General features: G+C 51.1%; 1 protein-coding gene and 1 long non-coding RNA gene across 6 annotated transcripts in view; one reads left to right on the top strand and one right to left on the bottom strand.

Moving 5' to 3' along the window:
- Window positions 1–7,618: 7,618 nt before the first annotated feature.
- LOC309629466 lies at window positions 7,619–8,773 on the top strand. The gene is made up of 2 exons (XR_014245087.1): window positions 7,619–8,126; window positions 8,593–8,773. It is a non-coding gene; the product is annotated as an uncharacterized lncRNA (long non-coding RNA).
- Window positions 8,774–14,437: 5,664 nt separating this feature from the next.
- The window catches only part of AGPAT3 (1-acylglycerol-3-phosphate O-acyltransferase 3), a 98,287-nt gene continuing 87,945 nt past the window's right edge, over window positions 14,438–24,779 (bottom strand). For 4 of the 5 annotated variants that reach the window (XM_082393510.1, XM_082393511.1, XM_082393513.1 and 1 more), the window contains one exon: window positions 19,759–24,672. In XM_082393510.1, the coding sequence (XP_082249636.1) occupies window positions 24,584–24,672 (89 nt within the window). In that variant the 3' untranslated portion in view covers window positions 19,759–24,583. Of the gene's footprint in view, window positions 14,633–19,758; window positions 24,673–24,779 lie in introns of those variants that run through there. The other variant, XM_082393514.1, reaches the window with a different exon arrangement.

Here is a 24,779-nt window from a genome sequence, read left to right on the forward strand (position 1 = left end):
TTTTTTCCCTTGAATCCTTTAATGAATGTGGAAGCAATATTTGAGGAACACGGCCCTGAAGGAGGCCTGGCAGTTGACATGGCCTGGCCGCCCTCACGTCTCTGTCAGCTGTCCCTGACCGGACAGGCCAGGAGCTCCAGAACGAAGGTGACAGAAGGCGACAGAGCTGGGCCCACACAGTGTCGGTGGTGAGCTTGCCAGTGTCTGTCTGCCCTGCTCTTGCCGCAGCTGGCACAGAGGCCCCAGGTAGGTTTTCTGAGTGAGGGGCTCGCTGTTGTCTCTGGGGTCCTTGCTGCTGTCTGGGCCCCAGGGCTGCTTCCCCAGGCCCAGCGGCCACCTCTGACCCCCGGCTCCTCCTCGCCCCTGCCCTTCCTTTGCAGAGATTTCTACAGACCCAGGCAGCCAGATAAGATGGCATGGGGGAAGGAAGACACGCTGTCCTCCCAGAAACCTCAGACAGAGCATGTTCTTTCTTCAAGGCTACTGCATGGAGGAAAGGAGTAGACCGTTGTTTAAGATACAACCTCAGGGACTTCCCTGGCGGTCCAGTGGTTAAGACTCCACGCTTCCACTCCAGGGGGCACAGGTTCCATCCCTGGTCAGGGAACTAAGATCCCACATGCCGTGGCATGGCCAAAAAAAACCCCCAAAAAATATACATCCTCATGTCAGGAGACACAGAGAAAGGCTGGCTCTGTTGGTAAGAGGGGCGTTGACTCTGCCTCTTAGTCCGTGGCAGAACCAGTGCAAAAGCAACCATATTCACAGCCCAACAAGATGATCAGAAAGGTGGACGTGAGGGAGGCATTTCCAGCATAGCTAAGGGACAGGCACCACCTCTCCACGTGGCCCTGGAACATTCACAAATGCCGACCGTACACTTAGCCACAGAGAAAACCTCAGTAACTTTCCAAACTGTAGGAAAATACAAGATTTTCTGATCATAATGCAATAATACCAGAAATTGATAACAAAATAAGGAAACAGAAAAGGCATCCTACTTGGAAATCTACAAATTTTTTCCTAAACAACTTGGGTCAAAGGGCAAATATAAAGCCAACTGCACAATTCCTAAAAATCAAAGATAATGAAAGCACTACATGTTAGGACCTGTGAGCAGTGCTTCATGGAAAACACAGCGCCTTAAATTCAAATATATCAATTTTTAAAAGAGGAAGAATGAAAACAAATGAATTCATCACTGAATTAAAAGATTAGAAAATGAAAAACAAAAATAACTGATAGGAGAGAAGGAAGGAGTTACCAAAGAAGATATACAGATTGCCAACAAACAGATGAAAGGATGCTCAACATCACTAATCATTAGAGAAATGCAAATCAAAACTACAATGAGGTATCACCTCACACCGGTCAGAATGGCCATCATCAAAAAATCGACAAACAATAAATGCTGGAGAGGGTGTGGAGAAAATGGAACCGTCTTGCACTGTTGGTGGGAATGTAAATTGATACAGCCACTATGGAGAACACTATGGAGGTTCCTTAAAAAACTAAAAATAGAACTACCATATGACCCAGCAATCCCACTACTGGGCATATACCCTGAGAAAACCATAGTTCAAAAAGAGTCATGTACCACAATGTTCATTGCAGCACTATTTACAATAGCCTGGACATGGAAGCAACCTAAGTGTCCATCGACAGATGAATGGGGTAAAGAAGATGTGGCACATATGTACAATGGAATATTACTCAGCCATAGAAAAGAACGAAAATGAGTTATTTGTAGTGAGGTGGATGGACCTAGAGTCTGTCATACAGAGCGAAGTAAGTCAGAAAGAGAAAAATACCGTAGGCTAACACATATATATATGGAATCTAAAAAAAATGGTCCTGATGAACCTAGGGGCAGGACAGGAATAAAGATGCTGATGTGGAGAATGGACTTGACACAGGGAGGGGGAAGGGGAAGCTGGGACGAAGTGAGAGAGTAGCACTGACATGTATACACTCACAAATGTAAAATAGATAGCTAGTGGGAAGCAGCTGCATCGCACAGGGAGATCAGCTCGGTGCTTTGTGACCACCTAGAGGGGTGGGATAAGGAGGGTGGGAGGGAGACGCAAGAGGGAGGGGATATGGGGATATATGTATACATATAGCTGATTCACTTTGTTATACAGCAGAAACTAACACAACATTGTAAAGCAATTATACTCCAATAAAGATGTTTAAAAAAAAAAAGGAAGGAGTTAAGAAAGACAAAAGAGGTGAGAGAATAGAAAGCTGTAGAAAGAAATAATCTGGCACTTTGGAAAAAATAAGTAAGTGACTAGCTAATTGGGTGAAGGAAAAGGGGAGAGAAAGTACAAATACACACAATAAAAATGACAAGTTGAGAAATAACCACAGAGACAAAAAAAGTCTTTAATTTAAATGACTAATTTGTACTAATTAATTTAAGCAACTATTTGTTTAAAATAAAATTTAAACCAAGATGAAATTTCATTTTCTAGGAAAATGTTGATTCATAAACATAGGAAGACCAAACAGATAATTTCCAAAAAGGAAATAGAAAAAGTAGTTTAAGACCCACCCCCAAATCCCACCCAATCAGACAGTTTCCCAGGGACAGTCTACCCATCTTTAAAATACTCCATAACATAGACAAAGAAGGAAAACGTACAACTTTTTTTAACTGAAGAAGTATACTATTGATGCCAAAGCCTGATGAAGACTGCACACAAAGAGAAATCTAGAAATCAGTGTAACTTACAAATATCAATGCTAAACCCTTAAATAAAATATTAGCAAATAGGATCCATCAACTCTCTTTTATAAAATTAACTTATTTATGCCTGCGTTGGGTCTTCGTTGCTGTTCACGGGCTTTCTCTAGTTGTGGCGAGCGGAGGCTACTCTTCGTTGCCGTGCATGGGCTTCTCATTGTGGTGGCTTCTCTTGTTGCGGAGCACAGGCTCTAGGTGCGCAGGCTTCAGTAGTTGTGGCGCACGAGCTCAGTAGTTGTGGCTCGCGGGCTCTAGAGCACAGGCTCAGTAGTTGTGGCGCACAGGCTTAGTTGCTCCGCGGCACATGGGATCCTCCCCGACCAGGGTTCGAACCCGTGTCCCCTGCATTGGCAGGCAGACTCGTAACCACTCTGCTACCAGGGAAGTCCGATCCATCAACTCTTAAAAAATAATCTATTACCAAGTAGAGTTCGAAGCAAAAGTGAAAAGGCAAGTTAATATTAGAAAATTTATTCATATAACCCATCATATTAATAGATTTAAGGATAAAACCCTCATGATTATCTCTATTAATTCAGAAAAAGCTTTTCCCAAATTCAACATTCTTGAATTTAAAAAAAAAATGCTTCATAAGATAGGAATTGATGGATTCTTCCTTAAGTTAGCAACATGTATAACATTATACTCATATAAATACCAGCCCCAAACTCAGCACTGTACGTAAGGAGGAGACTCTGGACTTATTCCCATTAAGGTTAGAAACAAGACAGGAATCCCCAATACCATTACCCCTGCGTAACACTGAACTAGATACCCATCATCAGCGCCATCAGGCAAGAGAAAGAAGTTAGAGTCATAAAAACGATCACTGTTTTGGAAATCAGATTCAATAAAGAATCCATTTTAAATGAGCACGAATAATAAGAGAGTTTAGCAGATTTCTTTTAAAATTAAAATAAGGGCTTCCCTGGTGGTGCAGTGGTTAAGAGTCCACCTGCCAATGCAGGGGACATGAGTTCGAGCCCGGGTCCGGGAAGATCCCACATGCCGCAGAATGGATAAGCCTGTGCGCCACAACTACTGAGCCTGCACTCTAGAGCCTGCGAGCCACAACTACTGAGCCCACGTGCCACAACTACTGAAGCCCCTGCACAGCAACGAAGACCCAACGCAGGCAAAAGAATAAAATAAAATAAACTGGAGCAAGTTAAAAGAAAAGCCCCCCCAAAATAAATTAAAATATATTAAAATTAATAATATATTAAAATTAATTAATATTGTGTTAATATACAGTAGACTTCATATATGTCTATAGTGATCGGCAGATTGTGTGTGTGTGTGTGTGTGTGTGTGTACCGTATAGAAGATATGGGAGAGAGAACCTCACAATAGCAACAACAACAAAAAAGTTAAAGTATCTGTGAATACCTGTAACAAGGAATGTGTGAAATATGTATGAGAAAAACCTCAAATACCCCAAGTTGACTTGCATGCTCTTGGCTGGGACAACTCAACATCGTGGATATGCCAATTCTCCCTAAACTGACTTCTAAATTTAATGCAAGCCTTATAATTAAAAGTACCAACAAGCTTGTTTCTCTGCTTCTAGAAAAGCTGATTTCAAAAAAATGATATGAAAACTAAACAAAAGAGGACAGCCAGGAAGACCCTGTAAAGAAGAGTAACGAGCAAACCCTAAAGCACCCTTGTAAAGCATTCCACGAAGCCTTAATAACTAAAACGAGTGCAAGGGACTATGTGCTACCCACAGAGCGGTGCAACAAAATTAGAAAATCGGAAATAGACCCAAATACATATGGGGATTTAGTATGTGATAAAGTTGGAATTTCAAATCAAAAGGTAAAAAAATGGACTTAAATGAAAATCATTTGGAAGTATAAGGAGAGATTGAGAGGCACTGAATAAAGAAGTATAGATTGTACTTCTGTTCTTTTTATAACTATTTTCAGCAATGGGGCCGAATTAGTGCAACAACACAAGCAAGAAGACTTTCCTGTTCATTTATCTGCCTGCTGCCCTGTGGCCACCACACCACCCGGGCTGATTCTGTGATTCTGTGTCTCAGAGTGATTCTCATTGAGTGCAGTGATTTTTTAAAATACCATCTATTAGCAATTACTGTGTGCTAAGGGATTTACATACATGTATCTAATTGAATCCCAACCACTGATAAAATAGCTCTTATCTCCATTGTATCATTTTGGATCTATTTATCAAATGGAATCAATACCAATCTTATAGAGCTTCTGGGAGGCTTATCAGATATTTGAAAAAGAGTCATCAAATAGACAGACATTTAATAAATTATGTTGGGACAACTAAGTACCCAAGTAGAAAAAGATCAGATTAAATCCTCGCCTCAGGGAGATAAAAAATTTACATGTAGAAGGGACTTCCCTGGTGGTGCAATGGTTAAGAATCCACCAGGGATTCCATTTGATCCCTGGTCCGGGAAGATCCCACATGCCATGGAGCAACTAAGCCCGCGCGCCACAACCACTGAGCCTGTGCTCTAGAGCCCGTGAGCCACAACTACTGAGCCCGTGTGCCACAACTACTGAGCCCGTGTGCCACAACTACTGAAGTCTGCCTGCCTGGAGCCCGTGCTCCACAACAAGAGAAGCCACTGCAATGAGAAGCCCGTGCACCGCAACGAAGAGGAGCCCCCGCTCGTCACAACTAGAGAAAGCTTGTGTGCAGCAACAAAGAACCAATGCAGCCAAAAATGAATGAATGAATTTTTAAAAATGTACAAGTAGAAAGTGAAACCACGAAATCACTAGAAGAAAACACAGCAAATTTCTTTATGACCCTGGAGTGAAGAAGGCCTTTCTAATATGTGTCAAAATCCAGAGACCAAAAAATAAAAGATTGATGAATTTGGGTAAAAATAAAAACATATGCCTGGGAAAAAATATCATAAGCAAAGTCAAAAGATAAAAGACAAGATGGAAAAAAAATGGTAACATATATCATAAAGGGCTAATCTTCCTAATATATAATATATAAAGAGCTCCTACAAATCAAGAAGAAAAAGAATAACCCAATAAAAAGAGGTGAAGACATGAACCACCCCCAAGCCAGTTTGTAAGAAGTAGTTCCTCAGGTTACCCATAGCTTTTGCCCAACTTGGCCACCAATTGAAAGTTTCCGTGACCCCCTCCTGAGTCCAAATAATTTGCTAGAGTGGCTCACAGAACTCAGGGAAACACTTATTTTCATTTACCAGTTTATTAAAGGATATGATAAAGGACACAGATGAAAACCCAGATGAAGAGATACACAGGGCGAGGTCTGGGAGGGTCCTGAGTGCAGGGGCTTCTGTCCCCGGGGAGTTGGGGTGCATTACTCTCCAATTATGTGGATGTGTCCACCAAACTGGAAGCTCTCCAAACCCACACTAGTGGGATTTTAGGAGCCTTCCTCACATCGGTGTAACCAATTACTAACTCCATTTCCAGCCCCCTCCTTCCTCAAGAGGATGGGAGGCAGGCCTGAAAATTCCAAGGTCCTCATCCTGGCTTGGTCTTTCTGATGACCTGCCCCCACCCAGGAGCCACCCAGAGTCACCTCATTAGGACAAAAGATGCTCCTGTTGTTCTTGTCACTGGGGAATTGACAAGGGTTTCAGGAGCTCTGTTCCATGAACCCAGGACAGAGCCCAATATAAATTTTCTGTTATCTCACACCCATCAAACTGGCAAAAATCCAGTCTGACAACACACTGAATGGGTGACAGGGTGGGAAACTGGCCTCACGTGCAATGCTGGTGGAAGGGGGAAATGCCGCCACTTCCGTGGGTGCAGACTGGCGTGTCCATCAAAACGGCAGGGCCTTCAGCACCACCGGATCCGACCGCCAGCTGCTCGGAGGAGGTGTGGCCGCCGGGCCTGCCTGTCGACAGGGAGTAGGGGCAGGAGACACGGGCAGGAGGCCCTGGGAGACTGGGACCTCTCCATGCGTGCTGGGTTATAGGGAGAGTGCATTAACTTCTCAGAAAAACTGGATCGACTGTATTTAACCTTTCCTCTCATTTAAGAACCCTCCTCGAGGGCTTCCCTAGTGGCGCAGTGGTTGAGAGTCTGCCTGCCAATGCAGGGGACACGGGTTCGAGCCCTGGTCCGGGAAGATCCCACATGCCGCGGAGCAACTAGGCCTGTGAGCCACAACTGCTGAGCCTGCGCGTCTGGAGCCTGTGCTCCGCAACAAGAGAGGCCGCGATAGTGAGAGGCCCGCGCATCGCGATGAAGAGTGGCCCCCGCTTGCCGCAACTAGAGAAAGCCCTCGCACAGAACCGAAGACCCAACACAGCCATAAATAAATAAATAAATAAATAAATAAATAAATAAATAAAATTTAAAAAAAAAAAAAAGAACCCTCCTCGAAATGGAGTGATTTTTCTCATCTGAACTTTACACGCAGACAGACATCCCACTCAATAAAACTGGGTGGGTTTGAGGTTCTTTATAATAAAGCGATGTCTTAAGGACTGTCTTTAAAAGCAGGCAGGCCCCTTCCTCAGAGGCGCAGCCCTTGTGTCCCTGGCAGAGGATGTATGGTAACCATGGCAACTGCTGCACCCGGCCTTGCGCAGGCAGCTGTCACTTCCTGCTGTCACTCACTGGAGGGTCCTGGGCCCACGGGCCCCTCACTTCCCAAATTCCTCGCCAGCCAGTTTGCTCAGGACTCACTTCCACCAGCGGAGGTTCAGCCTAGGGGGCTTTGGGGCTCTTAAGACTCCCTCCAGGCAGCCCTCCTGAGAACACAGGTGCTGGGAGGCCGTGCCCGCTGGGGAGATGGTCGCCTGACACCCCACAGCCTGTCACGGCCTCTGCCGTGGACGCTGCCAGGCCACGCATGCACGTGTCCAGCTACCCTCCAGCCTGGGTTGGCTGCACAGACGACACGCTGGCCCTGACCTTGTCAAGCTGCAGCGCAGGTCAGCACGGACCTGGATCTGTTCTCACTGCGGGCAAATGACTCACTCCTTGTTTAGGCCACTGTTAGGGTTCCTATCACTTGCAGCTAACGCCATGAGAGCGGGCTGTGCTCTGTGATGACTAAGTACTCAGACAAAGCGCCACCTGCTGGGCTTGGGCGCAGAGCGTGGCCGGCTGGGGCCCCGAGGTGACGGCAGGGTGCTCTGGGCTGCGCTGGTCACTGCAAAGCCCTGCAAGAGAAGGCTGGACTCAGACCAGAGGGGCCACTGTGAAAGCAGAGACGCACAGAGGCGGCTCCCACCCGAGAGGAGCCTCCGTCCCCGCCCGGGAGCTGCGACCCCCGTCCACACGGTGTCCCGTACCCTGGCGCCTCGCAGGATCGCCAGAGCCAGATCCTGCAGCCTAGGCTGAGGCTGGGACTCACTGGGAGCCGCAGGGGACGGGGATGGGAAACGGTATGTGTGGTGCTCTTGGTGCACTTGGGTGGGAAACGGGCCAAACAGCAGCCTCAGCCCTGGCAGCCTGGCGTCCGTCTCGGTGCCGTGTACCCGTGCAGACCCTAAAACCCGTTTGCTCGGCAGACACCCCCGAGATGAGAGAAGCCGGTGACAAAGCTCAGGGCGGCAGCATTTGCCCCGAGGGGGGTGAAGGGATGGTGGGCAGGAGGTGGAGCAGATGCTGATTCCAGGGCCCTCGGGAGAGACCTCAGGGATCGATCCTCCCAACACCACCCAGCACCTGGCCGGAGCCGAGGTCATGCGTTTTTAAGTGGCCATTAGTCTGGGCCACCCCCTAAGTGGGTTGTGTGGCCACGGACGCGCCAGCTGGGTGCCAGGAAGGCCGTGGGTGGCTGCAGGATGTGGTTACCCCTCCAGAAACAGGCCACTGTGTTTATTATCTTCGCTCTGTCTGTGTCCCCAGATGACCTCTCAATCTTTGCTGGAAAATCAGGCTGTGAGCGAGAGGAACGCTGCGCCCAGGACACAGTCGAGTGCCCCAGGTGACTCTAACCTCGGTTCCTGAACTAACCAGTCTCACCCCCTGTACATCTGTGAATTCTGAACTCGGCATTTTTAAAGTAAATGAAACCACCTGTTGCTCACTGTTGGGGTCCTCGGGTTCCCCTTATCTGAACACAGTGTTAGTCATGAGATGTCTCCCTGGTTTAAATGACGATGGTCCCGGCCAGTTCTGGTTTCAGGCAGTGCACTGGTTGGGCCCTCAGCGGGTTTCTCGGGTTCTGTCCCTGGACAGTCAGTCACCCCACTTGTAATTGGCCTGTCCAGAAAATCGGGCCCAGGTGACTGACTGCCCGTGACCGGGGCGTTTGTTCCCGAGGATGTGGGACTTTCAGGGCTAGAACCAGGACAGTCTCAGGGACACTGGGATGGTTGGTCACCTGAATCACGAGAGAGGCACAGCCCCAAGGCGATCTAGCCATGCGACTCTGACGGGTCTCCCGTGCTGAGGACAAGGCATGGGGTGGGAATGGGACCCCGAGACTCAGGAGGGAAAAGCTCACCCAGTCGTGAACTCCAAGTTGCCCCGAGCTCTGGGCTGGCAAAGCAGCCTCCGTCTCCCTTATGCGGGAGAGCATTCCCCCTTCCCTGGAGACCTGCAGAGGCCTCCCCTGAGTCAGGCGCCCCCCAGCTGCCACCAGTCCTTGATTCCAGAACAGCCACGAGGGCCAGGCCTGAGCCTAGCCTGAGCGGGGGAACGCGGGCTCTGCTCGCTTCGCTGCAGCGTCTGGCTCCTGCGTGGCAGTGGTCCTTAGGGGGCTGGACGGTAGGGGCAGGGGTGCAGAGCGTACGGCCGGGTAGGGAAGAGGCTGCGGGGCTGGGCGCTCTGCCCCAGAGCTCGGGATCACTAGCGGGCTGGGTGGGGTGTCTGGGGTGCTCCCGACGTGCTGTGGACGGGCTGCCCTGGGGCATGGCCATGGCGACGCCCTGTAGCACACGGAGATGCCAGCCCTGCCTGGGCAGAGTGTGGAGGAGGGGCCTGGAGGCTCAGGAGGTGAAGAGTTCTAGCAGATTCACACGTGTGGTTGGAGAACCCGCCATCTGACTAGTGTTCTGAGGAAGGTCAGAGGTCCCCCCCACTCCACTAAGGCAGAGGGGATGCAGTAGCGTGGGGCACTGCCATCGCGGAGAAGCTCAGGTGGCCGCCCTCTGCGGCCAGTATGGTGGTCGAGGATGCTTCCACCAAACTCAGCTCCCTGGTGGCAGCGGGAACAGCCCCACAGGAACGTCGCAGCCCAGGACCCTAGGACTCTGGAGTGATGCCATGCCTTCTGCATCAGGGAACTAAACACTGTTTGCAAAGCGGGTCTTGGGTCCTGGTACTTCCTGATGGCTTCAACATGGGATGTCAGGTGTGATTGGAACCGTCCTTCCCGAGCTAGGTGCTCTCAAACCAAACCACCGTCCTTCCCAAGCTAGGTGCTCTCAAACCCCTGGGTCACAGGATGGGCAGGTGCAACAGCGTCTGTCCCAAGATGGAAATGGGATGTTTGGTATGAAGCCTGAGTACGAAGAAATTACACAGACCGTGGTCCCGCCCCTCGTGTCACCTCTGTCACCCTGACACCTCCCTCTCAGCCACACCTTGCCCCTTGGGGTGTCCCCTAAGTCCTAAGACGCTGCTAGAGGGAGCGTCCTAGGTCTGATTCATGAGTGGCTCAGCCTGGTATGATGGCGCCAAAGGAACATGCACAGCGACTGCACCCCAGCGCACGCAGGTGGCCCCGAAGGCCAGTGGGCAGCAATTAGAGGGATCACTATGCCATGCCTTTGGACAGAGGGAGAGGTGGCTTGAGGTGATGCCATGGGAGGACTTCTGGGCAGCGATGAATGGCTTGGCTCACTACTCAGTTGCCTGGAAGCAGCAAAATCGGAAGACCAGATCCAGACGGTTTGGGGGAAAGGCATCCGTGGGATGCCTTAGGGAAAGTGGATTGGTCTAAGGGGGTGGCACAACACGTGTGGATCTTTGTGTCCCGCCAACGTCCACAGAGAACATCCATCGCAGAGAAAAACAGGTGGACAGATGGCTCATCGGGCCATCGGGCAGGTGTCAGCATCTCACTCACTGGCCACTGCACGAGACAGCTCCTCCTCCCGCTCTCCGAGGATGGTGTGGCCGAATGTCCAGCCTGCCAGCAGAAGACTCTGATTCTGAGCCCGTGACAGTGGTCTCTTTCCCAAGGAGCCCAACCAGCCAGCTGGGGGTAGATTGGTGACAGGAGACCTCCATCCACACTGGAGAGGGCAGCGAGTCGTCACCACCAGAGGTGACATCAGCTCCAGCCAGGGGCTTGCTCTCCTGCCCCCCAGGGCCTGGGCCCGCCCTGCTATCCAAGGGTTCCTGAAGTGCCGAGTTCACAGTCAGGAGACCTCACGCATCACAGCCTCAGGTCGGGGACTCACTTCATAGCAGAAGAGCTGTGGCCACAGAGACCACTGCTCTGTCACTGGTTCCCCATCCCCCAGGGCAGCCAGCCTCAGAAAACGGCCGTGCGGAGCCAAAGCTCAGCGACTGCGGGGGTAGGGCGTTAAGCTCCAGGACACGGTCTATGTATTTAGCCAATAGCGGAATGTACAGTAATGTCTCCCCATAACCAGACTCCCCAGTAATACGCCATCGGGGACCCACGGTGGGGGGTGGGGTTGGGTCCTCTCACCATCGATCCCAGAAACCCACTTGCAAAACGTGTGCTTCTCATCCCTGCGACCTTAGATCCTGTTGGGTTAGAGGTTCTGGTTTGGGGGAAACGTGGAGGGTGCTCCATGGGGGATACACTAAGTATTGCACAGAAATAAAGCTACGGCCACCTCCGGTCACTTAGCGTTCCTCATGCCAACGGCCTCATAGTCAAAGAAAGGAGGTACCTCCCCGGAGAACGGCTTGGCCCTGAGTGTGCTGGGTGAGGAGGAGTATTTCCAGAACTCAGGGACTCTTGGGACTTAGCCATTCGTGGTTTTGTGGGTCCAAAATGTTTCAAGTGTTGAAAGAACAGCAAAAGCACAAGGCGGAAACATGATACTATATGAAAAAGAGAAGTGTTTTTTTCTCTTTTAAAAAAACATAGTGATAAAAATGTAAATTTTAAGACTCGGTGGACAGTTTAGAGAGCAGATTAGCTGCGGCTGCTGAGAGAATGTGCAAACCAACAGATGAACAGAAATGTCCGTGATGCAGTGCAGGGAGACACAGAGGTGGAGCCCGGGAAAGAGGGTCTGAGACCTGGGGCTGGAAAGGCAGGTATAGCACACCTGGCTGGAGCTGCAGAGAGAAAGCGAGAGGGAATGGGACAGAGGCAATATGTGAAGCACGATGATGGCTGAGAAATTTCTAGAACCGATAAAAGACTATATTCTCAGATGCAAGAGGCAAATCAAATTTCAAACCAGATAAAAATAAATTCATGCTCAGACATATTCTAGTGCCGCTACAGACAGCGAAGATAAAGAGTGGGGAGAATTTTAGATCAGACAGAGAGAAAGGACGGATTAGCAACCGGTGAGGGGGGGGCAACGATAAGATCCTGTCCGCTGACCTCCAGGCAAGAAAAGTAGAAAATGTCTTAAAATATTGAGAGAAAGCAATGATACCTTGTAATTATCGCACAGCTAAACTCCCATTTCAAAACCAGGATGAGATAAAGACATTTGCAGAAAAGCTAAAATTGAGACGTTTACTACCACCGGACCCACTCAAGGAAGTTCCCAAAGGTTTGTTTCGAGGAGAATGAGCCCAGGGTGGGGTCCTAAGATGAAAGAGGGCCGAGGAGCCCAGAAGCTGCAGATGCGGGGAAATCCAGGCAAATGGGAACTCTCTGAAAATAGCAACAGTGACTTTGGGGGTAAAAATGAGAAAGAACTGCAAATGCTGGAAAATATTCAGGGTGGGAAGGGGAGCGACAGATGTGACACTGCCTTAGGCACATGCATTGGTAGGAAGGAGAGTGAAAAATGCCCATGAACCTCAGGGCTCGTTACCTTAAGAAATTATGTTAAATGGAAACAACCTAAATGTCCATCTACAGATGAATGGATAAAGAAGATGTGGTACATATGCACAATGGAATACTACTCAGCCATAAAAAATAATGAAATAATGCCATTTGCAGCAACATGGATAGACCTAGAGATTGTCATACTAACTGAAGTAAGTCAGAAAGAGAAAGACAAATACCATATGATATAATTTATATGTGGAACCTAAAATATGACACAAATGAACTTATCTGCAAAGCAGAAACAGACTCACAGACGTAGAGAACAGACTTGTAGTTGCCAAGGGGGAGAGGGGCTGGGGGAGGGGTGGAGTGGCAGTTTCGGATTGGTAGATGTGAACTATTACGTATAGAATGGATAAACAACGAGCTCCTACTGTATAGCACAGTAGGAGCTATACAGTAGCTCCTACTGTATAGTATTGAACTATATTCAATATCTTGGGGTAAACCATAATGGAAAAGAATATAAAAAAGAATGTACGGGAATTCCCTGGTGGTCCAGTGGTTTAGGACTCTGTGCTTTCACTGCCGAGGGCCTGGGTTCAATCCCTGGTCAGAGAGCTAGGATCCCGCAAGCCATGCAGTGCGGCCAAAAAAATGAAAATAAAAATAAATAAATAGGGATTTCCCTGGTGGCACAGTGGTTAAGAATCCGCCTGCCAGTGCAGGGGACATGGGTTCGAGCCCCGGTCCGGGAAGATCCCACATGCCACGGAGCAACTAAGCCCGTGCGCCACAACTACTGAGCCTGCGCTCTAGAGCCCATGAGCCACAACTACTGAGCCCGTGCGCCACAACTACTGAAGCCCGCATGCCTAGAGCCCGTGCTCTGCAACAGGAGAAGCCACTGCTATGAGAAGCCCGCGCACCACAATGAAGAGTAGACCCCGCTCATCGCAACCAGAGAAAGCCCGCGCGCAGCAACAAACACCCAACGCAGCCAAAAAATAAATAAATTAAATAAATAAATAAATAAATATATTTTAAATAAATAAATAAAATATTAAAAGAAAGTATATATATGTATAACTGAGTCACTTTGCTGTACAGCAGAAATTAACACAACATTGTAAATCAACTATACTTCAATATAAGAATTTTAAAAAAGAAAAAGTATGTTAAGAGTAGCCCCTAAAAGAATAAAAATAACCAGTAGAAGAGGAAAAGTGGGGGAAAAAACCTTAATCAGGAAGCAGAAAAGAGACACACAGAAAATGCGGAAAAGATGGTAAAAATAAAGTCCATAATAAAAATACATGTACATAGTTTAAGCTCACTGGTTGAAAGGTATTTATTTTCTTACTGGTTTAAAACCAAAATAGACCAGTACCTGCTGCTTACATGCTTACAACAGATACGAGAGACAAACCTCAAAATATAAAGACACAGATAAGTTAAAAGGAAGGAAAAATTATACACTAGGCAAGAAAAGTAATATGTAGCTCTATTAACATTAGATTAGATTTAGAGCAAAAAGCAGCTCACTACGAAAACGGAACAATTGTAACTTCATAGGCACCAAGCCATAGAAAACAAAAACTGATAGAACTTCAAGGAGAAATGGACAATGCCAACTTTGTGCGGAATTTTAATATCCTTCTCTTCATGATAGATTAGCAGGTAGAAATGAGCAAGGATATAGAAAATTGCAAAAATAAAAGTAGCGAGCTTGATTTCAGGGGCACACATAAGACTCTACAGCCCAGAATGGGTGGCTGGTACTTATGAACAAGAGGTGTGCATAATCTGTACGGAAAAATCATAAAACTTTATTGTAAGACATGAAAGAGGACTATATGAGAGGAGGAATAGGGTGCTCACACACAGGAAGAATCAGTGTTGGAAACGGCCATCCTCCCGGGTTAATCCAGCCTCACAATGCCAGGGAAAGTTCCAACAGGTTTTGTTGGTTTTTAAATAGAACTTAGGAGCTGATTCTAAAATCTGTGTGGAAGAATAAAGCTTGTTGAATAACCAAGAAAAATTTGAAGAATAAAAAACAAGGGCTTGCCTTACCAGATGCCTGGACTTCTTGTGAAGCCACAGCCATCAGAAACGTGGGGCCAGTGGGCCAACCGCATGAAATAAAGGCCCAGAAGCAGACCCCGCATGTCACGTCAGGAGGCCTGCGGTGACCCTGGGGGCCCTGCTGATCAGTGGGGAAGGGCAGGATCTTCAAATGGTCCTGGGGCGACCTGTTCCCCAGGCAGAAAACGTAAAATAAAATAGGATACTTACTTCTATTTGCCATCCCCCAAATTCAGTTTCAGGTGGATTTCGGTTCCAAATGAAAGCTAAACATTACAATTTTCAAAATAGAGTGTGAGAGAATCAGTTATGACTTCAGGAAGGGAACGGATCTCTTAGCAAGACACACAGAGTCCAAAACCACAAAGGAAACGATGAATACATTCAGTTCCATTCAATGAAAAAAATTCTGTGAATCAAAAGACACAAAAATCAAGGGAAAAAACAAAGCAGAAATGAGAAGACTTTGGTAATGAATAACGCCGCCAAAAAAATGAGTGCATCCAACTTACATAAAGAAAGTCTAGGAATCAATAAACAAAAGGCCAGCAACAAATTCAAAAAGGGAGGGAAGTTACAACACCTCTGCAGAGGAAGCTCCCACAGCCAACACGCATGTGCTGGGGCTGCCCCCCCCCCAAGTGGTCAGGGAGGCGTAGGCTGAACCACACGGGACCCCTCGCACCCCTGGAGGGGCAGCACCTGCCCTCGCCGTGGACCTGTGACCGCACACCCATGGTGGGGGTTGGGAACAAAGGGAAGATCTGGGAAAGCAGGGCCTCCTTCCTCCTAGATGTAGCCGTTCTAGCCCCAAACATACTCCCGAGGCTCTCGCACCAGAACCAGAGCGCAGAGAAACGTGGACGGAAGATTCACTGCAGCCAAAAATGGCGCACCTGTGAGTCCAACAGGAAAATAGACTCTGACACGTTCACACAAAGAAGCATGATACGGCAGCAAAGCTGGACCACAGCTCCTGCGTGAGTCCCCCCAGCAACGCTGGAGGACAGCAAAATGCAGGGTGACCCCTCAGTGCGACCCCATGCCGCTCACCTGGGTGACGTCCTGAGAACCAATCCCGTGGAAGGCAGGGGCTGCAGGCCCGGGGTACCACGGCCCGGCCCCTCTAGCTCTGCCACCTACTGCGTCAGTGTTTCCTCCTGGTTTGATGTGACATTTGAGTTACCGCATGTGAAGCTCCCAGAACACGGCCTGGCCCACGGAAATCACCACGGATGGGCCTCCGGCTAGGATGGGCAGGACGCCCGAGGCTGTATGGTTTACGGACAGGCACATGGGCAATCTTTTCACTATTCTTTCCATCTTTTTGTCTGTTTCAAACGCTTGATTGTATGGTTGCTTTGTTGGGGGTGCTTTGTTTTCACTTCAGCTCTTTTTCCTTCCGAAAGTTCATCTTGGGGCTTCCTTTCCAAACCACCCCACCCCCTCCCAGCTCCAGGCCTTTAGAGCGACACAGAACAGCCCTGGGAGCGTGAGAGCGCGGGTCACACGTGCTGCGGGGGACTTCCTCTGTAGTGGAGCGATTCCCCTTGGAAATTCCCCGCCTTCCCACTCTGCCGTGACCTTCCCAAGTTCCCTCCGGCAGCTTCTGTGCACGTTGGCTTCCCTTTGCTCTCCAGCCCCGGTGACCCCGCTTCAGGGGCTCCGTGCCCCTATGCGCCACGCCAGGGGGCAGCTAGCAGGACGGCCCTTGTCCCACAGCTCCTTCCGCAAGGTGGTGAGATCTGCAAAGACTCTGGGACCAAGGGCTCTGTCCAAACCCCACACTGAGACCGACCCGGCTCTGCTGACCCCTGCCTGTTCCAGCCCCGCCTGGCGATAGGCGGGGGCCCCTGGAGCCCCTCTCAGGGCGGTTTCTCGCCGGCTTGTGGTTACAAATCCTCCCCCGCCCTTCACCGTCAGACGTAAACCTCCCCGCCCGGAGCCTTTGCCCCGAGGACCAGGGAGCAAACGCTCAGTGCGCCCCACGCTCTCCCCGTCCCGTCCCGTCCCGGGGCAGGTCAGGGCCTACCCTCCGGGCCCCTCGCTCCAGGCGCACCACGGCCTCCTGTCCGCAGGGTGCCAAGGGCACGTCCAGTTAGCGCGCCCGGGTGGCCTGGCCTCACGGCCCCAGCCCTGCTCCGTGCCCTTCCTTTGGGGCGCCCAGCCTTCCGGAGCCTCCTGCCTTGGCGTGGGGAGCAGGGCTCAGGTCCCCCTGGCTCTCCCCCTCCTGCAGCAGCTGTCGCGGAAGAAAACCTGCCTTGGCCGCCTTTGACTGGTGACCGGCTACCACCGTGTCCCGGGAGCGGCCCCCCCTATTAACCCCTCCTGACTGGGTGGGCGCGTCTCTGTCTGTCTCCTGCTGGGACGGAGCCGATAGCACAGGTCTCGCCAGGCGTGCCCGGCACGAGGCCAGCTCTCCTGCTCCTCTGGGTGCTGCAGGCCTGAGGGACCCGGGAGCCATCTGTTGGCTGAGACCCAAGGTCCGTCTCCCGGCCCCCTGCTTCCCCCAACCCTGGAGACCTGGATGTCCCGGCCGAGAGGCGTCCGCCCTGCTGGCTGCTGCCGTGTCCTGGGGGAGGGCGGCCTTCGACCTCCAGACTGTAGGCCAGCGCCCGCCTGGGGTGGGGTAGCAGCCCTTTCTGGGACGAGCAGGAAGAATGCCCAACGATGCCGCGTGGGTCACTTACATCCTACAAGTGCGAGGGGCCTTCTGGAGGTCTCCCCGGGAGATTCCACGCGGTGATCTGTTAACACGTGGTTGTGACAGAGGACGGAATTCACTCGTGCTAAGGACACTGGGAAAGGCACTGCAAAAGGTCTAAGTGGGGGGACTTCCCTGGCGGTCCAGTGGTTAGGACGCTGTGCTCTCACTGCCGAGGGCATGGGTTCAGTCCCTGGTCGGGGAAATAAGATCCCACGCGGTGCAGCCAAAAAAAAGAAGTCTAAGTGGGAACAGCGTTCAGGACAGTAAAATGAGTTTCCCTCCTTGGGGACAGGGCGTGGGAACAACAGAAGGGTCAGCCCAACTCCGGATGGCCCTGCGCAGGGCTAGACTCCCAGCTGCCAGGGAGCGGCACGTGTGCGCTTTCACCGCCACCCCCAGCAGCTCTGCGGGTCATCGGGTCCCGGAGAGCGTGCAGCAAACTGGGCCGCCAGGAAGAAACGCTTCTCCTCACGCTTGTCCTGACTCAGCGCCATCGGGGCGCCGAGGACACTGGCGAGGTGCGGGGCTGCCCCGGGGGAACAGCGGGGCTGAGGAGGGGCGTCTGGACTACGTATCTCCCACGCCCAAGGGCGGGCGCCTCTCCAAACCCGGAGTCCTGCGTGACCCCAGGGGCAGCCCCATGCCGGACACGCCCCCCCCCCAAACCCTGAGCCTCCCCAGGGCCCATAGCGCCCACCTCCTTCTGCACCAAATCTTTCTCTGGAGAAGGAGCCGATGCAGGCTGGCCCCAAACCCTATTTTCTGTTTGGAGCCGCAGAAAACGGGGTTGAGCAGGAGGGGTGGCCGACAATGCCTACCTGCCCGGCTGACTTCGGGCACTGAAGGTCCATCCTGAGACCAGGAGCACAGCTCCGTGTTGTGTCCGGATGGCACAGTCCCAGGGTGGCAGCCAGCGCCCTGCCTTTCATAGGGTGGAGGGCATATCCACGGCCTTGGGCTGGCCCAGTGGGTCAGCTTTCTTACAAAGTCCTGGGCAGGTGGGACCGACCGTTTACTCAGACATCAGTGGAATCCTTTACCAGTAAGTGGTGATGTTTTAACACAGTCTGCAGGGAACTATGTTCCAGAGGCCTTCTGGTCCTGAGTCATGACTGAGGAGCTTGGGGTGGGGGGAGCCGGAGGAGCCCCTGGGGCCGGTGAGCAGTGCCTTCCCAGACAGTGCACCCCTGCCCTGCGGCTCCCAGCCTCGCCGTACCTGGAGTACCTCCAAGTCTCTGACCCCTGGCAGGACGTCCGGGCTCCTGTAGGGGGACCATCCCCACCAGCTGGTGGATCTGGAGCCCAGAGCACGCAACATCGCCCCCTTCCTCTGAGCTGTCACAGGACAATTCCATCTCCCCACTGAGGTTGCAGCCTTTGGGGAGCACTTTCAGACCCGCTGCTGTGCGGCCACTTGGACCAGGCTGTGCTCTCAGGCTCCACGCTGGGAGAAGACACGGGAGGGGGAGCCCCCAGTGCAGGCCTGGGGTGTCATCCCATTTCCTAATGGGGCTGTTCCTGTATGACCACCCCAAGCTCTCCCCTTGCTCTCTGGGGTGTGTGTGTCCCTGTGTGTGTGCCTGTGTGTGTGTGCCCATACACGTGTGTATGGGGGGGGGGCGCCTGTAGGCATGTGCTGGTACACGCATGCTCTGAATTCAGGATATATTTTTAAAGCTAAATCGTGGGTAGACGTACGCGTGTCAGGAGCGCCGGTCCCAGCCCGGCTTTCCCAGGTCGCAGGGCAGACGTGGGCCCGTCCCCACTGCCGGCACCGGCCCCAGAGCAGAAAAGCACATACTCAGGGGCTGTTCCCAGAGCATAAGTGACACCACGGTTCTTTTAGCTCGATTTATTTTCACAAGACAGACAAATCAGACCCTGGAATAGCTCTTGGTTCTGACAAGAGTTCTTTTCTTTATAAAGAAGAAAAAGCATTCCTGGGTTTTCTCCACAGAATGCATTTGTTTTTACAAAAAAATAGTTTTTGATATATACATGCCTACTTTGGAAACCTTTAGTCCTGGATGGCTTTTAAGACCCGTTTTTAGGCAGAGGGTCACTTAGCATGCTTTATGCACCAACTGATTTTTCTCCCTTGTTTTTGCCTGAGGATCGCTCTCCTTCTCCATTTCCCTTCCGAAAGCAACTTACATGAAATGGAAAGGCTCAGAAAGTGTCCTCACAAGACAGCCTCGGAGAAACAGTTCCAGCCTCGGGAGGGTCTGTTCAGGCGAGGACCCCGCCGGCCAGGATGTGCCTGGAGGGCCTTTCCTTCCCCGGGAAAACCCTTCGCGGGCCAGAAGCAAAGGGACAGAAGGAGGCAGGCAGTCACTTTTTCTTGTAGCGGGGATATTTTACCCCGCTCTTTCACAGCAGCAATTTTAATAAACAAGTATGATGCCCACAGCGTTTTATCTAGAAAATACTGCCACTCAGGCAGGCTCAAGCACGCCTGTGTACAAAGTGACCTTCGCAAGCGCACGGCAAATGCAGCCAGTTTTTCGGGATACAGGCTTTTAGAATCAAAGTTATAGCTCCCCCCACTCCCTCCCCCCACAAGCTCCCACAGACCAAAAATACCGCTCTCCTCAACTACACAAAGCTGTAGCAAAATTGTAAAAATGAAGTGTACAAAAGGAAGCATCCATATAATACATTTGCACCCTGTATACAATTTATCACCCTTTGAAGCGGGCCAACGGTCAGGTACGGCAGAGGATCGATAATAGAAAAAGAACCCCGACATCTGTCCCACACATTTGAGTCGATGGTTTATGTGATTTTCCAAAGAGAGATATTTTCATTTACAGCTACAGTACTTGCTGACGACCCTTTTGATTAAGAAGCCAGTTGAATTTCCTGGCGTTTAGGCAAGTATCATTTGATTGTCACCACGTACAATTCTGAGACAATAAATACAAGTAGATCAGATGCATTTCTTCATGGTATCAAGTAACTCCAGTTTAATACAATTTAGTGCATTTCAGCGTCTCATTCACAGTTCAACTTCTGTCCAAAATACTTTTGCAACAAAAAGTTAAGAAACTGAAAAGTTTATGGGAAAAGAAAACTCCAAGTGAACTTGTCATCACAAAGCTTAAAACTTTAAAGCGATTCAATTGTCTTTGAAAAGAATACGCGGCCGCTGCCAGGCTGACTGGTGTCAGCAACCCTGTGATTTCCTGGGCTCCCCGAAATGCTTTGTGGGAATCGCCACCATTGCCACTGAGTTAGCTAGTGGCTGATGCTTGCAGTGAACTTAATTCACGTGTGTCCACCCCTTCCATCAAGCAGAGTGCAGTGTGACATCTCCTACCCAAAAAAGGTCCCTGCATTTTTGTGTCCTGGCCCTGATATGCAAGGCTGCAGAACCCGCATGAACATCTGCACGCACCCGGCAGCACCACTCACCTCGTAGGACCAAGTCAGGGCCGTGGCCGGGGTGAGGCCGGCGCCACGGGCCACACCCAGGTGCTGCGGAGAGGCTTGCCTTTGCTTTGGGAGCTAACTTGCTAGAGAGAGGGGCACACACGTGGGCCGGGGACATGCTGTCTCCGGACGGAAGGCAGGTAGGCACGTCAGGCGCATGGTTTTAGCCCTAAGCCTGGTTACACTGCAGAGGGTTGAAAGCCACGTGGCACCACTGCCCGCTGTGTCGCATGCCGGGGCTGCATGCAGCTGTGGGTGAGAAATTTGCAGCACGAGTTCACACACAGGGTCGGACAATTCAGCTGAAAATCAGTTGGGCTGAGAAGATTCTATTTGGCTTGTCTATAGGTGTCTTGGGCAGAGACAAAGCAACATGCAGAGAGATACTTATTCTTCACCCCAAATCTGACACAAATGGGGGGTCCCATGGTTGTGGACAGCTTGGAGACAGCTCTTGACCTGCACGTGACTGCACGCACCGCTTTCTCCCCAGATCGATTTCGGTGCTCAGTAACTTAACTAGTGTGACAAAGAGCGTGTGCCACGGTGCACACGGGGGTGACGGGGCAAATGGGGTGGAGATTCCAAACTGACTGGCGATCATGCCTGCATTGCCTTTGCAAGAAAGTTCTGTTCACGTCGTGGATTTGTGTCATTACTGAGTGGTTTGTATAGAGACCACTCTTCAGCCTGACTCTGTGCCTCTCAGGCAGGGGCTGTGGACAGACAGGGCCATGCATCCCGTATGCCATCTCCAAAGACCGGATGACCGGCATCACTTCTTTCTTTGGGGTTAAAACTCTTGTCAGTGGTCTCCCCGACCAGGTAAGCCTTTCCCCAGCGTCTGCTCACCTGCAGGAGTGAGGCCATCTCTGCTCAGTGCTGTCACAAAGACCCCGAGAGGGGCCAGAAAGTCCCCAGGTGCTGGTAGCTGTCACAAGGTCACCATGAAATGCCGCAGGGCCCCTAGAAGCCCCCTGGAACTTCCCAGAGGGGACTGCTGGACACACGGGGAGGGCCCAGAAGCCAAACTCTACTTGTCAGGCTGCACCAGGATATGTGTGCAGGTGACAAAAGACACCAGGACCTGAGCTGAGAAACACGCCGGCCAGCAGCCCCCTGGCTCAGAACTCAGCCTATCGGGCACTTGTGGGAGGGGCCCAAGGCCTGGGGCCCCGCCCTTTGTGTATCTCCAGTGGGAGGGGGGCTGGCCCTGGAGACTGCCCCAGGCCACAGAGCTGCCCCTACAGAGAGGTCAGCAGACCCCTCCCCTGCAGAGAGGTCAGCAAACACCACAGAAATTCCTTGCCCCGCCCAACCCAGGGCCTAGCGTGTAGGCTGTCAACGACTTCAATCTAGAGCACACCCTCCCCGACTATGACAAGCACGACTGTCCCAACATTCAGCCTGAATTTGGACAATGGTAACATCAGAAACAAAAGGGGGTAAAGGAAAAGAAATAAGAAAAACACTGTTCTGGGATTTGTTCATTTAAAAAATGAAAGGAGCCTCCCCCTTCCCTTCTGAAGTGGATGAAAAGCAAAATCCACCCCTCCAAAAAAAAAAAAAAAAACCCAAACATTCATGGTGTAGTTTTTATTGCTCTCAGAGGGCTTGGTATTCAAATGCACAAGCTAATCTTTGTTAAATCAGAAGGAAGTCACTGAGATTTAAAACCTACACGTGGTCTCAATCTCCATTCATCTAGGAGTCTTCACAGCTGGTCACTGACTCAGTATAGAATTTACACATTGTGTATTAATTTCAAGGGGAGGGAACTTAGCTGGGAAGCAAGAACTATTAATTAAATGGTAAAAGATCTAAATTTGCATTTTCCAGGTAGTATATCTTCACAGTAGTACCCTTCAACTTTTTCCTTTAAGATTTTTAGGGATTAGTGAATTAGCAAAGGACACAGACACACAGAGACAGATGAGCAGCATACCGTGTGAAGAAAAATAAGATCTAAGGTGCCGCTCACCGCAGTGGAAGCAGCTCCCCTGCTCGGTTCCGGCTCCAAGGGAAGCGGGGGACGTGCTTTGTGGCAGAGGGACGCTCTCTTCTGAGAAAGCACTTCAAAGCTGTCTTTCAACTTCATGAGGACTTGTGTGCATTCACTACCACTCATGAGCAAGCCCAGAACTGTGAGTCGCTTCCCTGTGACCTTGGTCCCTTCACCAAGGTCACCATGCACAATTCAGTAGTGTCATTATGAAGGGTATATGCCGTTTCCATAGGTCTCCCCAGAATGCATACTTAGGGCCAATGCATTTTTCCAGTTTAGTTTATAATGTTTTCCATGCCTCTTTCTTCCATTTTTTTCCCCTAGAAAATTCAACCTGCCTCTATTCTGAACGCTGGTTACAGTATTATCAGAGATAACACCCATTATTTTTCTTTCCCTTGCTAAAAAAGATGAGGGGAATGTGACTTAAAAAAACCAAGTTGAACGTTTAAGACGAAAGTCCGATGCAGGCAGGGTGCCGGTGGAAAGGCCTGGCGGAGTGCGGGGCTCCGGCGGGAGCCGGGAGGGCGTCCCAGTACCCGCCCCCCCCCCCCACCTCTGCCCAGCAGCCCAGCGGCTTCCAGCCCGGCCAGGCCAGCGGCCAAGCGCGCACGAAATACCTCCCTCTGAGGAAGAAACGGCTCCCACCAGGGCAGCAGGCTGGAGGGGACGAGGTCAGGGCACTCCGGTCACCCTCCCCCAGGACAAGTGCATCTGCTCGGACGGGGGGTGGCGGAGGAAGGGAGGGCTCACCACCTCTAGTTTCCATCAGGAAGTTGAGAGCCATCAACAGATCAACTGTGAAAATAAACTCTCTAAAAGCTCCGTGTTAACAGTCTCCTTCAGAAGACAGGGTGATGGTGACACTGCCTTTTCAAAAGTCCAACAGTCCTGCGGGCTGCGGGCTGCGGTCTCCCCGGCACACAGCGCCTCCGGCTCCGGCCGGCTGGGGAGGGGGCCGCCCTGCACCCGTGCTCCCGGCGGGGCGACCGGGTGGGACAGAGGAGCCGAGCTCCAGGCTCGGGAAGGACTCGACCTCTCACCGCGTTCTCGGGCTCCACTCGCTTTAAAACCGATTTAAGGTGTGTCAGGCAGGCCTAGGTGGGAAGCGCCAGGACGCTCCGGAAACGACCAGGGGGCGTGTCCCGCCGCCAGCCCCGCCCAGTGTGCTTATCGCCGAGGGGACGCCCCCGGGCCCCGCCCCCATCGCCTGGAATCGAGGTGCCAGCAGGTCGGGACCAGCGGGTGCTCTGGGGACCCCCGGACCCAGGCACACCGTCCCCGGGGGGACGGGGGAAGAGAGTTTGCAGGGAGAACAGGGGAGGAGGCGAGGGGCAGGGGGAAACTCCCGAGATAACAGATTAAAAACCAAAAACTGGATCTAAGTGTGAGAAGAGAACGCATCCAGAGGCTGCCTCTGTCAGGCAGAGCTCTCGAGGGATGGCGGGGGGAGACCCGTTGTCCCGGGAGCGGGTCCCCCGGGCCGCTCTGCCGGCAGCGGACGCGCAGGTGCCAGGCTGGCGTCTGTCTCCATCTGCAGGCCTTCCGACTGCTTTGCTCTCGGTTCAAGTTTTATTGGTCAATATTAGTCACCAGTTAATAAGAAAAATAGTTTCTAAGTGTCTTTTTTTCCTACCCCCCGCTCTGTGTGTGTTGTTCTGTTTTTAATTGAATTAATTGGATACCACCGTCAGGTTTATGTGTGTTCAATCACAGCCGTTAATTATTCCTTTTTCTTAAATTCTTGGTTTCCATAGCTGGAGCCTTTCTCTATTTCAGTCACTCCTATTAGTCGGCGGACTCCAAAGGAAGCTTTAAAATAGGAAACAGGTGAGGTTAGACTGATTGCTGGCAAGCTGGAAAAATCGTCATGGGGGCAGGCGGACCTTCGGCCTCAGACTTCCCTGGGGGGGCAGGCC

The sequence above is a fragment of the Balaenoptera borealis genome (genome assembly GCF_965194805.1).
Source record: "Balaenoptera borealis genome assembly, chromosome: 5".
NCBI classification, from domain to species: Eukaryota; Metazoa; Chordata; class Mammalia; order Artiodactyla; family Balaenopteridae; genus Balaenoptera; species Balaenoptera borealis.